Genomic DNA, 14,986 nt, shown 5'->3' with positions numbered 1-14,986 from the left:
TCCATTCACCCAATTAATCTACTCTTCCAAAAATATTGAGAATTTTAAGAAGGCATGATATATACTAATATATTCTCAAGGCTTTCACTGAAATAACAGAGAATCAAGCTTCAAAGAATCTTATGCCGTGTTATTTCAGAGGTTTTTGGCCTTAAAAGTAGTCGTCAAAGGAAACCCTGTGAACCTGATCCCATTCAGAACTGGATTTGTGCTGTAGCAAACCCCTGGCAGCCTGCTGGTGTTCCAGGCCGTCCTGTGGCCATGCCCAGCCTGCTGCCAACCACCCTCTGCTTAGAGCCGGAGATGCCCGAGTTAAGAACTCAACCGGGGCAGGAGCACTCCTGTGGGGTGTGTCCACACAAGCTGAGCGAGACAGGAAAGAGGCTGGGCTCCACAGACAGGCTCATTTCAAACCGACTCACAATCCGAGTGCGCTCCTGCCCCAGGAAGTAAGGCAGTCTGGTCTCTCAGGAAGGGTTAAGAACTGGGAGTCAGGAGGTCTCAACTTGAGTTTCAGCTAAAGGCTCTCTGGATCTCATTCCCTCACCTGCAAAGCCCAATGGCTCCTCAGACGCTCCTAACTCTGAAGTCCTGACGGCCTCATTCTAGAAAGTAACTTTCTTTGGCGCTAGTGGTACAGAACCTGCCTGCCAATGCAGGAGACGCAAGAGACACAGGTTCAATCCTTGTATCAGGAAGATCTCCTGGAGAAGGAACTGGCAACCCACTCCAGTATTCCTGCCCGGAAAATTCTATGGACAGAGGAGCCTGGTGGACTCTGGCCCATGGGATCGCTAAGAGTTGAACATGAGCGACTGAGTGCACATATCAACAGAAAGTCACCGGAAGCAGAGGGCTTGTGATGGCGATTTTGTATTTCCACTCGACTGGGTCCATGGTGCCCAGATACCTGGTGAAACATTACTTGGGGTGTGTCCGTGAGGGCGTTTCTGGATGAGACCACCTTCTGAATCAGCAGGCTAAGTAAAGTGGGCCGCCTCCCAGTATGGGTGGGCCTTGTCCAAATCGGTGAAGGCCCTGACACAGCAGAAGCAGAGTCAGGGAGGATTTGCTCTCTTCTCCTCTGTCCTCAAGCTGGTAACACGAGTCCTCACCCCTCTTCAGATGCAGGAACTGCGTTGTCGGCTCTCCTGGGCCTCCAGCTTGCCGATTGCCCACTGTGGAAGCTCTCCACCCCCACGGTCACGAGAACCGAGGCCTCGTGATAAAGTATCCCTCTCTCATCTCCCCCTGCTGTCTGCAGCTCCCATTGGTTCAGTTTCTCTGGGGAACCCTGACTCACACAGATTCTGGTACTGAGAGTGGTACTGTAGGATCAGCGGGGGAAGGGTGAGTTTTCTACACTGGCTCTGGGGGTTCTGGAACTGATTCTCTAATCTGATTAAAGATGCTAACGACTGTATGTCCCATAGTAAAATGAGCACTGATGGTCCAGGAACATATGCAAAATATTTTCATTAGATACTCCTAATCAACCATTTACTACAAGGAGCAAGGAGTTAAGTGACTCTGTTTAGGGATACTTCAGAACATTCTTGGAAAACTAACATAATGCGGATGGCGGGCTGCTCCTAATGTCACTAGACAAGGTGGCGAGAGGCAAGGAAGAGCTCAGGGACTTGAATTCTCAGCTCAAAGGCCGCACATGTGATCTGAAAGTGCCTGTGTGGGCCCTGACGGAGACCCTTATTTCCTACGGCCACAGGGCTGAGACTTCTGAAGATCACACAGGAACCTCCTCCTGAGACTGGCTGAATCACAACCCAGCTAAGCGCCCAGCCTCGCAGGGAGCCACGCTGCTGAAATGACCGCGCTGACCGGGAGCAAACAGGAGCTTGTTCCAGGGACACGCGGGGGGTTCCTGACGAAGCTAGGCACACTAAATTCCCACAAGTCCTTTCCCAGTTGGACGCTCTCCCCATTCCCCTTGGAAGGGGCCTTCCTGCCTCCTCGTGATGGACCAGCCCTGCCCCACCTAAGCAATCAGGGATGGCTCCTCAGAGGCAGCGTAGGACCACAAGGCTTCTCTGCACAGCCCACCCTCTTTACCTCTAGACCTGTAACTAGACCTCACATCCCAGCAGGCCCCAGAGGAGAGGCACAGGACCCGTGAGGATGCATGCTACGTGCGTGAAGAATGACCTGAGTTTCCTGATTTATGCAGACAGAAACCCAGGGAACACGGTGTGCGATGTTGGTGGAAGGAACGTGAAGCCGTCTCAGGCCCATCGGATGGATACGGGTTCACCAAACAGAGATTCTGCACTGAAAAGCTGTAGCTCAGGGAGTCAGAAAGGGCTCCCAGGGTTTGACTGGATGGTTGGCTAAAACAAGGACCCAAAGGTGGTTCCAGTGAATGAATCAGAAATGCTGTACCTGCCCAGGTTTAGTGTATGGGGTGGGGGGAAGACACAGACTTAGGGAGTGGGACTGCTAGGGTGGATTTGTCATTTAAGACCTACTAGGAGAGTCCAGAAGACACGCCTTTCACCACTGCTGTGAGAAATGTGTTTGTGAGGGGAGCCCCAAGCATCCTTCAAGTGCTCTATGATTGTCCTGCTCTGCAGGCTGGGCCTTACCATGGGAACTACGGCCCCCAAGCTGGGAAACAAGATGCAGGGGCAGGAGCTGGATCCCAGGGGCGGCAGGGGCCACGAGGTGACACCAACTGCCAAAGGCACGGTGAGCGTGCTCACCGTGATGGACAGCAGAATCATGGCAGTCAGACAATCTGATTCCCACAGACCTACGGCGTTAGCTAACTGATCGTGGTGGTCCCAGACATGAAATACACAGGAAGCCTAACAAATCCTTACTTGATCTGCATAAGCAGGAAAGTTCAAGTCAAGTGTATGAAAGTCTAACATACGTCATAAAAATAGAGAACCATAACCCATCAGTAGTTTCCAAATGTGAGACAGTTTACAGACCCAAAGGCCCTTGAACAAAGGGAAGGTTGGGTCCCCTTAAGAAAGCACCCCAGTACACCGCCAAACACTTGTACTGTCAGTCATTCTCCCAGAGGAGAGAATGATTGGTCTTCTACCTGGACAAGTGCAACTGAAGAAAATCAGATGATTAATCTGGGGAACTGCTGGACACTGGCTCTGAACTGATGCTGATTTTAAGAGACTCAAAACTCCACTGCAGTCTACCAGAGTAGGGACCTATGGAGGCCAGGTGATCAATGGGGTTTTAGCTCACGTATGCATCACAGTGGGCCCAGCGGGTCCCCAAACCCATCCTACAGTTAATTTCTCAGTTCTGGAATCCATAATTTGAATAAATAAACCCAGCAGCTGTCAGAGCCTGCATACTGCCTACCTCCTCCTCCTCCATGGTTACCTCTATCCCATGCTCACCACTCTCACCCCTTCCCCAGAATCTGCTGCACTGGAACTGGTTACATGGCCCGTCCCCTCCATCAAACAGCATGTTCTGGATTCCCCAGTGCCCAGGGCAGGTTCTGGAGCACAACAGACTCTTCCAACACACAGAACATGGGCAAGGCTGCCCAGTGCTGCCAAGCTGAGATAGGCCTTGGCTGCTGTGAAGGGCAAGACCAGGGTCACCCCTCTATGCATCACCCTCCATGATGGGGTCATCAGGGGCTGAGAGCAAGTGGGTACAGCTAAGCTGAGCTGAATGGCACTGCACCAAGGTAACTGTAAATGATAAGAAGGTCAAAAACTGCTCCTCATCTCAGGGAACATTCCCAAATTTACTCTATGAAGACACCATCATCCTGATACCAAAACCAGACAAAGAAACTATCAAAAAAGAAAATTACAGGCCAGTATGTTTGATGAATATAGACAGAAAGACTCTCAAAAAAATATTAACAAACCAAATCCAACAGCATAAAAAAAAAGCTCATACTCCATGACCAACTGGGATTCATCCTAGCATCACAAGAATGGTTCAACACATGCAATGTGATAACACCATATCAATAAAAGATAAAATCCACATGATCATCTCAACAGATGTGGAAAAAGCATTTGATAAAACTCAACATCTACTCATGATAAAAACTCATCAAAGTGGGTAAAGAGGGAACCTACCTCAACATAATAAGAGCTATTTATGATAAACCCACAGTCAACATAATACTCAATGGTAAAACACAGAAAGCCTTCCTGCTAAAATTTGGAACAAGACAAGGATGCCCACTCTTACCACTTCTATTCAACAGTGGATTAGAAGTCCTAGCAACAGCAATTGGACAAGAAGAACAAAACTTCTCCAAATTGGAAAAGAAGAGGTAAAACTGTCATTGTAAAATGTCATTATACAGAGATGACATAATGTTATATATAGAAAACCCTAAGGATTGCACATAAAAACTATTAGAACTGATAAACAAATTCAGCAAGGTAGCAGGATACAAGATTAACATACAGAAATAAGTTGCATTTACTTACACTATCAATGAAATATTAGAAAGGGAAAGTTAAAAAAAAAATCCCTTTTAAAATCACATCAAAAAAATAAAATACTTAGGAATAAACTTGGCCAAGGAAGAGAAAGACTTGTATACTGAGAATTATAAACATTGGTAAAGGAAACTGAAGATGATTTAAAGAAATGGAAAAATATCCTATGGTTGTAGATTGGAAAAATATTGTCAAAATGGCCATACTAACCAAAGCAATCTACTGATTTAATGCTATCTCTATCAAATTACCCGTAACAATTTTCACAGAACTAGAACAAATAATCCTAAAATTTATATAGAACCATAAAAGACCTAGAACTGCCAAAGCAATCCTGAGGAAAAAGAACAAAGCTGGAGGCATGACCCTCCCAGACTTCAGACAATACTATAAAATTAGAGTAATCAAAACAGTGTGGTATTGGCACAAAAACAGACATATGAATCAATGGAACAGAGTAAAGAGCCCACAAATAAACCCAGACACCTGCTGTCAATGACCTCTGACAAGGGAGGCAAGTATGAATATACAATGGAGAAAGGACAGTCTCCTCAGCAAGTGGTGCTGGGAAAGTGGAGAGTCGCATATAAATCAGTGAAGCTGGAACACATCCTCACATCCTACACAAAAATAAACTCAAAATGAATTAAAATTTTAAATATAAGACATGATACCATAAAATTCCCAGAAGATAATAGGCAAAACATTCTCTGACAAAATAAATAAATAAATAAAAACAGAAAAAAGAAAAAAAAAAACATTCTCTGACATAAATCGTAGCAATGTTTTCTTAGGTCAGTCTCCCAAGGCAATAGAAACAAAAGCAAAAATAAACAAAAGGGATTGAATCAAACTCACAAGTTTTTGCATAACAAAGGAAACTGCAAACAAAATGAAAAGACAACCTATGAACTGAGAGAAAATATTTGCAAATTACCTGACTGACAAGGTCTTAATTTCCAAAATATACAAGGAGTTCATACAACTCAATAAAAAAAAAAAAAAAACCAATCCAAACAAAAAATGGGCAGAAGATCTAAACAGACATTTCTCCAAAGAAGACATAAAAGGTCTAAGTCACTCAGCCATGTCTGACTCTGCGATTCCATGGACTGTAGCCCACCAGGCTCCTCTGTCCATGGAATTCTCCAGGCAAGAATACTGGAGTGGGTAGCCATTCCCTTCTCCAGGGGATCTTCCTGACCCAGGGATCAAACCCGGGTATCCTGCATTGTGGGCAGATTCTTTATCATCTGAGCCCCAGGGAAGCCCAAAGAAGACATACAGATGGCTGACAGGCCCAGGCAAAGGTGCTCAACATTGCTGATTACTAGACAAATGAAAATCAAAACTAATGGTGTCCCACTTCACACTGGTCAGAATGGCCGGCATTAAAACATCTACAAATAATGCTGGAGAGGGTGTGGAGAAAAGGGAACCCTCCTACACTGTGGGTGGGAATGTAAATTCATATGGAGAACAGTACAGAGGTTTCTCAAAAGACTAAATATAGAGTTGCTATATGACCCAGCGCAATCCCACTCTTGTGTTTATATTGGGACAAAACTATCATTCAAAAAGATACACGCACCTCTATTTACAATAGCCAGGCATGCAAACAACCTAAATGTGCAGTGACAGATGAATGGATAAAGATGTTGGTACATATCTACAACTGAATACTACTCAGCCACAAAAAAGAATGAAATGATGTCGTGTGCAGCTACATGGATGGACCTAGAGATAATCATACTGAGTGAAGTAAATCAGAAAGAGACCGTATGATATCACTTTTATGTGGACTCTAAAACATGACACAAACTCATTTACAAAACAGAAACAGAGTCACAGATACAGAGAACAGACTTGCGGTGGCCGAGGCGGGGAGGGGAGGCATGAGAGTCGGGTTGGAAGTTTGGGGTCAGCAGAGGCAAATTATAACATACAGGACAGACAAACAAGGTCCTACTATATAGCACGTGGAACTATATTCAACGTCTTGTGATAAACCATTAGGGAGAAGGACATGAAAAAGAATACATATATATATGCATAGCCGAATCACTTTCCTGAACAGCAGAAACTCACTCAACATTATAAATCAATTATACTTCAAAAAACAAAAACAACTGCTCCTCACCTCTGATCCCAACGAAGACGGTCAGGCCGAAGCAGACGAAGAAGACGACGAACACCAGGACAAAGTGATGCTTGGAGAGCGTGTAGAGCCGCATGGGCGCCAGCCTGTGGGGAGAAGCCAGGGTGAGGGGCAGCAGGGTGAGGGCCCCCCCCACCACCTGGGAGCCCTAGACCAGGCGACCTAGCTCACCAAACTGTCCCGATAACCTCAGTGACCACGGCCAGGCTGGGGGCCATTTGGTGTGTTCTGGGCCCAGCAGGGCATGGGGGAGGGTCCCTGCCACCCCGAGCTGCAGGGCCCCCAGGCAAACCCCACCCTCATGGGGGGAGGATATATCTCGAAGTCCACTTGGGGCACGCAGACCAGGCCACAGACACAGGAAGCTGACCTCCTTCACTCCCCCACCTCCAGCAGCCAGAGCCGAGCCCAGGCCAGGAGGCCCTAACTCCTCGCATGGGGACTATCAGCCACCAGGATCAAGCCTGGACCAGGGCAGGGCCGGGGTGGGGGGTAGGGTGGTTCCAGGTGCCCCCAGCATCACATGTCTACCTCATCTTCCAGCCAGCCCCTGGCTTCGGGCTTCCTGTCCAGGGTCCCTCTCAGGCTGACACCCCTCGCTGGCCTCACCCATCAGGGTGAAGCTTGGCCTGGCCCTCGCTGTGGGGTCTGGGTTTGAAGCGACTTGGCAAGCCGCCCGCAGTTGTCTGTGATTTACACCAACAGGAAAGCCATCCCATCCCGAGGGTCCATCCTAACACTCATTCCTTTAGCACCTCTTATTCATCCCTCCTTTCTTCTTCGGTCACAAGCAAATGGTGGTGTGAAAGGTCATCATGTCTCTTTTTTTTTAATTTATTACTTTACTTTACAATATTGTATTGGTTTTACCATACACTGACTTGAATCCTCCATGGGTGTACATGTGTCCCCCATCCTGAACCCCCCTCCCACCTCCCTCCCCATCCCATCCCTCTGGGTCATCCCAGTGCACCAGCCCTGAGCACCCTATCTCATGCATCGAACCTGGACTGGTGATTCGTTTCACATATGATAATAATCATGTTTCAATGCCATTCTCCCATAAGATCCCGCCCTTGCCCTCTCCCAGGGTCCAAAAGACTGTTCAATACATCTGTGTCTCTTTTGCTGTCTCACATACAGGGTTATTGTTACCATCTTTCTAAATTCCATATATATGTGTTAGTATACTGTATTGGTGTTTTTCTTTCTGGCTTACTTCACTCTGTATAATAGGCTCCAGGTTCATCCACCTCATTAGAACTGATTCAAATGTATTCTTTTTAATGGCTGAGTAATATTCCATTGTGTATATGTACCACAGCTTTCTTATCCATTCATCTGCTGATGGACCATCTAGGTTGCTTTCATGTCCTGGCTATTGTAAACAGTGCTGCGATGAACATTGGGATACACGTATCTCTTTCAGATCTGGTTTCCTCAGTGTGTATGCCCAGCAGTGGGATTGCTGGGTCATATGGCAGTTCTATTTCCAGTTTTTTAAGGAATCTCCACACTGTTCTCCATAGTGGCTGTACTAGTTTGCATTCCCACCAACAGTGTAAGAGGGTTCCCTTTTCTCCACACCCTCTCCAGCATTTATTGCTTGTAGACTTTTGGATAGCAGCCATCCTGACTGGCGTGTAATGGTACCTCATTGTGGTTTTGATTTGCATTTCTCTGATAATGAGTGATGTTGAGCATCTTTTCATGTGTTTGTTAGCCATCTGTATGTCTTCTTTGGAGAAATGTCTGTTTAGTTCTTTGGCCCACCTTTTGATTGGGTCTTATTTTTCTGGAATTGAGGTGTAGGAGTTGCTTGTATATTTTTGAGATTAATTCTTTGTCCGTAGCTTCATTTGCTATTATTTTCTCCCATTCTGAAGGCTGTCTTTTCACCTTGCTTATAGTTTCCTTTGTTGTGCAGAAGCTTTTAATTTTAATTAGGTCCCATTTGTCTATTTTTGCTTTTATTTCCAATATTTTGGGAGGTGGGTCATAGAGGATCCTTCTGTGGTTTATGTCAGAGAGTGTTTTGCCTATGTTTTCCTCTAGGAGTTTAACAGTTCCTGGTCTTACGTTTAGATCTTTAATCCATTTTGAGTTTATTTTTGTGTATGGCATTAGAAAGTGTTCTAATTTCATTCTTTTACAAGTGGTTGACCAGTTTCCCCAGCATCACTTGTTAAAGAGATTGTCTTTTCTCCATTGCATATTCTTGCCTCCTTTGTCAAAGATAAGGTGTCCATAGGTGCATGGATTTATCTCTGGGCTTTCTATTCTGTTCCATTGATCTATATTTCTGTCTTTGTGCCAGTACCATACTGTCTTGATGACTGTGGCTTTGTAGTAGAGACTGAAGTCAGGCAGGTTGAGTCCTCCAGTTCCACTCTCCTTTCTCAAGATTGCTTTGGCTATTTGAGGTTTTTTGCATTTCCATACAAATTGTGAAATTACTTCTTCTAGTTCTCTGAAAAATACCATTGGTAGCCTGATGGGGATTGCATTGAATCTATAGATTGCTTTGTGTAAGTATACTCATTTTCACTATATTGATTCTTCTGATCCATGAACACGGTATATTTCTCCATCTATTTGTGTCCTCTTTGATTTCTTTCACCAGTGTTTTATAGTTTTCTATATATAGGTCTTTTGTTTCTTTAGGTAGATATATTCGTAACTATTTTATTTTTTTTGTTGCAATGGTGAATGGAATTGTTTCCTTAATTTCTCTTTCTGTTTTCTCATTGTTAGTGTATAGGAATGCAAGGGATTTCTGTGTGTTAATTTTATATCCTGCAACTTTACTATATTCATTGATTAGCTCTAGTAATTTTCTGGTGGAGTCTTTAGGGTTTTCTATGTAGAGGATCATGTCATCTGCAAACAGTGAGAGTTTTACTTCTTCTTTTCCAGTCTGGATTCCTTTTACTTCCTTTCCTGCTCTGATTGCTGCGGCCAAAACTTCCAAAACTATGTTGCATCATGTCTCTTTCTAGAACTCCCTACATCAGGGGCTGGCCAACTGAAGAGTCTGTGAAAGACGGGACTTAAATACTCAAGGCATGGCAGGCTCCAAGGACCCTGACCCAAAGGGGAGGCTGCCCCCCTCCCCCAGACCCTGAAGCTGGGAGAGATCAGAGCCTCTGGGGTTTTCCATTTTGCTTTGCTTACACTGTTCTTTTTACGGCCCAACGTTTCCTGGCCTGAGGAGCTGAGGAAGCAGGAAGGAATTTCTCATGCCTTCAGGGCAGGCCAGTGATGACATATCCCCCTGGAGGAGGAGACTCCGGCTCTGAACCAGGAAAGGAGGGAAGGTTGTTTGCTCTTTATCAAGTTCACAGTTGTGAGCACACACACCCCCTCTCCCTTGCAGGCCCAAGGCCACAGCTGGCTGGGAACACATCTGGGCGGCCTCCCAGGGCAAAGGGACCTGAGTCCCTTGACGTAGCTCTGCTGACACGAAGTCAGCACTCTCCTGCGGGGCCTGCCAGGCCTGGGCGAGTGAACTTTCAGATGGGGCGGCCAGCAAAGAAATGAAGGAACAGGTGTCTTCCCATCTGGGACTTGGGTGTGAAGGCTGAACCACAAACAACCCCGGTGGGTGTGGGAAGTGAAAGCTTGTGAATTAAGTGGCCTGATCCCAACTCAACTTTGGGATCCTAAGGATAATAAGAGGCCTGAAAGCCTTACACTAATAGAGTCAGACCCAAGCTCAGTGAGGAAGTCCTTGGATTTGCAGGTGGGGAAACCGAGAGATGACAGATTCTTGCCCGAAATGCCACAGCTCTGCCCTCAGCATTCCTGACGGTCTCCTGGGTCACATGCACCACCCCCTGCCCCACGCCGCCTCGTGAGAGGCCTCAGCGCACCCTGCAGAGGGAAGACTGGTGCACTTGGAATCTCCACACTCACACGTGTGTGCTCCGTCAGTCGTGTCTGACTCTCTGCAATCCCATGGACTGCAGCCCGCCAAACTCCTCTGTCCATGGAATTCTCCAGGGAAGAATACTGGAGGGGATTGCCATGCCCTCCTCCAGGGGATCTTCCCGACCCAGGGATCAAATTTGCATCTCTTATATCTCCTGCATTGGTAGGTGGATTTTTTACCACTAGCACCACCTGGGAAGCCCTCCACGCTCATAACAGTGAACAAAGCCACATGGACTGGATGCTGGAGGACGTGCAGACATGCTCAGATATTAACGCCACCGCCCCAGTGGGGACTGGAGCTCTTAAAAACATGCTGGGTGGCGACACGCAGGAAGCCTGGCAAAGGGTGTGCAGAAACACCCTGCACTGTCTTCACCACTCTTCTGTATGCCTGAAGTTGTTTTAAAGAATTACATAAAGTCACCCATGGCATGCACACCCCCCTCACCCCCGCCCGCTGCCCTCAGGGACTCTGAGGGCGCCAAGGGCCTTCCAGCAGCTCAGAATAGATGACCTCTAAGCAGAGGAAAACAGAATAAGAATAGTTATATTTAATGCTTGATTTTTAAAACATATCATCAATAAGACACATTATCGGTGATTTAATATAAAAGCACAGTTCCTCAGCAGGTGAGAAGGCTGAAGTTCCTGCAGCACACAGACCACTGTGGGTTTGCTTCCAATTTTCTCCTCGGGGACTCAGTAAAGATCTGCCGTTTCCCTTTCCACTTCAATCCAATTTATTAGCTATTTTCCTAGCTCGGCAATCAAGTCTCACCGACCCCAACAGAAAAAAAGACATGGAGGAGGCAAAATAAGCCCCCAGGGTGAGCAAATGGCATTGCACAACCAGCCCAGCTGGTTTGCAAGGAATGGGCTGGGCTCTGGGCCTCATGTCTCTCTGCTCCCCACTTCCCCTGCAACAGGACCTCACCTCACGCCGGAGGGATGTGACGGCTCTGGTGTCCTGGGCTGGGGGATACTGCCCAGACCAAGGACAGGCTGACGACATGCCCCCCTCCACCAGCCGGCTTGCCATGTGTCCCTGAACACTTTGAAGCAGCTCACCCAGAACCCGGAGACTCCTGACACGCTGGGGCCAGCCTGCTGGCCCGCACTGCTGACCCTAGTCCAGAGAACTCCAAGATGCCACCACGAGGTGGGAGAAACACGGGGTGAGGAGTCAGATGACCCACCCGGACCACCGCCCCCTGAAGCCACCTAGCATCTCGGGCTCTGTGCCTCCTGGCATCCTGCCCTGACCAGGCACCCAAGGGTCCCTCTGCCCATCCCACCTCCCTGCTGAACTGCCCACACGTCCCCACAGTCAAGTTAAAGCCTAAACCTGCCCACAGCTGGGCACGAACCAATGAGCAAACGGCCCGCAGTCCTGTGACCAGGCCACCAGCGGGCGGGTCTCTGCTCAGTGGGCAGAAAGCGGTGCAGAAAAGAAGAAAATAGATAAGGTCTCAGACCCTCCTGCTCCATGGTTGCCCACCCTCTTCTGGAAACTCTCTGGCCCAGATTCAGGACCCCACGCTGCGGACCCTCGGCGCCCACCACGGATCTCCTGCATTCTCTCTGACAGTCTTCCTGCCCCTGGGATGGTCCCCAACCTCCTGCCTGCCCTGGAACCCACTCAGGAACTATGGCTCCCAAAACATCTTGGAAGTCCTACATCACTTCACAATCAACAGGTCTGAAATTGAACCAATGAAAAAAACTAAAATAGCATCAAGGAAAATGGCTTCAATGGCCAGTTTCCTGCCTCCCGCCTTTCTCCAGCCCCACATCCAGAAGCCCTGGGGTCACCTCGCTGCCTGTCTCTCCTTCATCCCGCACCTCCGGCCCGGAAGAGGTTCATCGTGCACAGCCGGCCGGAAGAGGTTCATCCTGCACAGCCGGCCCGGAAGAGGTTCACCCCGCACTGCCAGCCCGGAAGAGGTGATGCCTCGCTTCCTCCTGCTCCTCTCTGCTCCCTGCACGCCAGCCTCACAGTCCAGGCCCTCGTCCCCTCCCACATGAGCCCCCAACAGTCTTCCCGGTGCGTCTTCCTCTGCGGGTATCACAGCACCGTTAACATGCTACCCCTGCACAGAAGCCCTATGTGGCTCCCACAGCCAACTCGACTGTTTAAACTCCTTGTTATGGCTTTCAAGGTTCCCTCCATTCCTTCCCTAAATTCCTACCACCCTGCATGTATCCTACAAGAATTACTACCGCCCTTAGTCACCAAAGCTGCTTTCTGAGGTAGGAACTATTAACAGTCCCATTTCACAGATGAGAATGCTCAGGCTGAGGCAGGTGACTTGCCCTGGATCTCAACGCAGAAAAAGAAAGTCAAAGTCGCTCAGTCGTGTCCAACTCTTTGCGACCCCATGGAATTTCCCAGGCCAGAATATTGGAGTGGGCAGCCTTTCCCTTCTCCAGGGGATCTTCCCAAGCCTGGGATCGAACCCAGGTCTCCTGCATTGCAGGCAGATTCTTTACGAAGCAGAGGCAGAGTTCAAACACAAGCGTCAGACTCCAGGATTTAGGGCTTAAGTTCTATAAAGCTTCCCAATGAGGTCAAGCCAGACGCCAGACGAGCCCATTCATGTACTGCTCTCCCGATCTGAAATGCTCTCTTTTCTCCTGGCTATCCGAATCTGACCCAGCATTCATGGCTCACCTCTGTGTCCCACCTTCTCCATGAAGCTTTCTCCTGCTTCTCCATCGCTCGTGGCTGCCCAGGCTATTAAACCACTACAGCACGTATGGTCAGCACTACAGGCCTGAGGGCCTGAAGATAAAGCATCAATTGACTGCACATACGCCAGACAGACACACGGTTCGCACTCAGAAAACATCTGATCAACTCAACTTTTATTAGTTTTCTCCAAAGTGTTCGTTGGTTCCCTCCAGTTGGTGGTGAGAGGGTTGGGAGCAGGGAACCGGCTCCTGTTTCCCCATGAACCCTGGCCAGGTCAAGTGCAGCCACAGATGAAGTCTTCTACCTCCATAAGCAGGGCCGGAAGACTTCCTACAAAACCCTGCTGGCTCCCAACCATGTCTCTCTTTTTCTTCTCTTGAGGGGACCCATACATCTGTCTTCCTCTCTGGGTCCGTGTATCTTTACACGCTCAGGCATCTAACACACACACACATACACACACACACTCTTTCTCTCTTTCTCTCAAAAATCCTGGCCTCTATGGAGCCCCTCCACCCTTGGAAGACCTTTCCAATGTGATGGAACAGACTGTCACCTTAGCGCCAGCTTGGACTGTCTGGGTCCCTTCTAAATTAAATCTCAGTTTCACGGGTGATTTATGATATCACAGACATATTTCCTAGAGAACCTACAAATCCCTTTCTTGGAAAGCCAAGACCCAAAACTGCAGCTTTAATCCACATCATGGTGAGCCCTGCCTCCCCTCCACCATGCGTATTCATCACGTTTCCAAGGAAGGGTAGTTTGTGGAGACCTCCATTCCCAGGAGGAAGAAATGGCGGGACAGGTGCTCCCGGGCGAGCACCCTCTTTACCTGACTGGGCCCCTCGAAGCGGCTCCCGCCCGCCCCTCCTCTCAGCTCTTACTCCCCAGGCGAGGGCAACCTGCTTCAGGGGCGAGCGCGCACGGTCCTGTCTCAGCCCGGCCGGACCTGGCCGAGTGCGGGGATGGAACGCCTTCGTGGCGTCTCCACACCGAGGTCGCGTGGGCGTCTCGGGGGTGCTGTGCTGAGAGCCGGACCCTGGCCTCCCATGGAGGCCCTGCAGTCTCCTCGCCTCGGGAACGGGCAGCTCCAACCGGGCTGCTGAGGCCAGAAACCTCTGGAGTCTCCTCCTCGCTCCCCACCATCGACGTGTCCACAAAACCCTCAAGATACACGAGACTGGGCCCTTCTCACTGGGTGGGCTGAGCCTCTGCCCGCTTCCCAGGACGGCGCGGCCCGTCATCCTGCGAGCCGCCCGCAGCGCCCCCCACCCCCAGCTCTGCTCCCCCCATCCCCTCCCGTGGGAAGTCCTCCGGCAACTCCCCTGCCGCTCACGGTGACAGCCAGGCACCTCACGACTGGGGGCGTGTCTGCTGGGACCCACGGCCGCAGGAGGAAGGCATCTTCTTCAGGGTAGGGTGGAAGCCATACCTACTGTCTTTGCAGGAACATCCTGTGCCCGCCTCCCACCCTGGTCCCCTGACGACGAAACGAGCACCCCCAGAACAGAGGCTGAAAATGTCAGACGCTCCCCTTTCCAGCCTCCCTCTCTGCTGGCCCGCTGCCTGCCTTCAGGGCCCGTGACTGAGGGGAGGCACTGCCTGTCACCACCCCACGTAAGAGGGTGGGTGCCGCCCACAGTTTAGGATGCGGGAACAGAAAGATGGAGACTCCCCCCGCCCCCGCCCAGGCCCCCTGAGCCATCAGATTAGCCCTGGACCTTCCCACCTCAAACTCCAGAC

At 49.1% G+C, this 14,986-nt stretch overlaps 1 protein-coding gene across 2 annotated transcripts in view; it reads right to left on the bottom strand.

The window, feature by feature from the left end:
- The window catches only part of TMEM181 (transmembrane protein 181), a 65,776-nt gene that overhangs the window by 27,111 nt on the left and 23,679 nt on the right, over nt 1–14,986 (bottom strand). For both annotated transcript variants that reach the window (XM_043456996.1, XM_043456997.1), the window contains exon 2: nt 6,598–6,701. In XM_043456996.1, coding sequence (XP_043312931.1) covers nt 6,598–6,701 — 104 coding nt within the window. The remainder of the gene's footprint in view (nt 1–6,597; nt 6,702–14,986) is intronic.

Source organism: Cervus canadensis, chromosome 33, assembly GCF_019320065.1.
Source record: "Cervus canadensis isolate Bull #8, Minnesota chromosome 33, ASM1932006v1, whole genome shotgun sequence".
Classification (NCBI taxonomy): Eukaryota; Metazoa; Chordata; class Mammalia; order Artiodactyla; family Cervidae; genus Cervus; species Cervus canadensis.
This window is presented reverse-complemented; position numbering and strand designations above follow the sequence as displayed.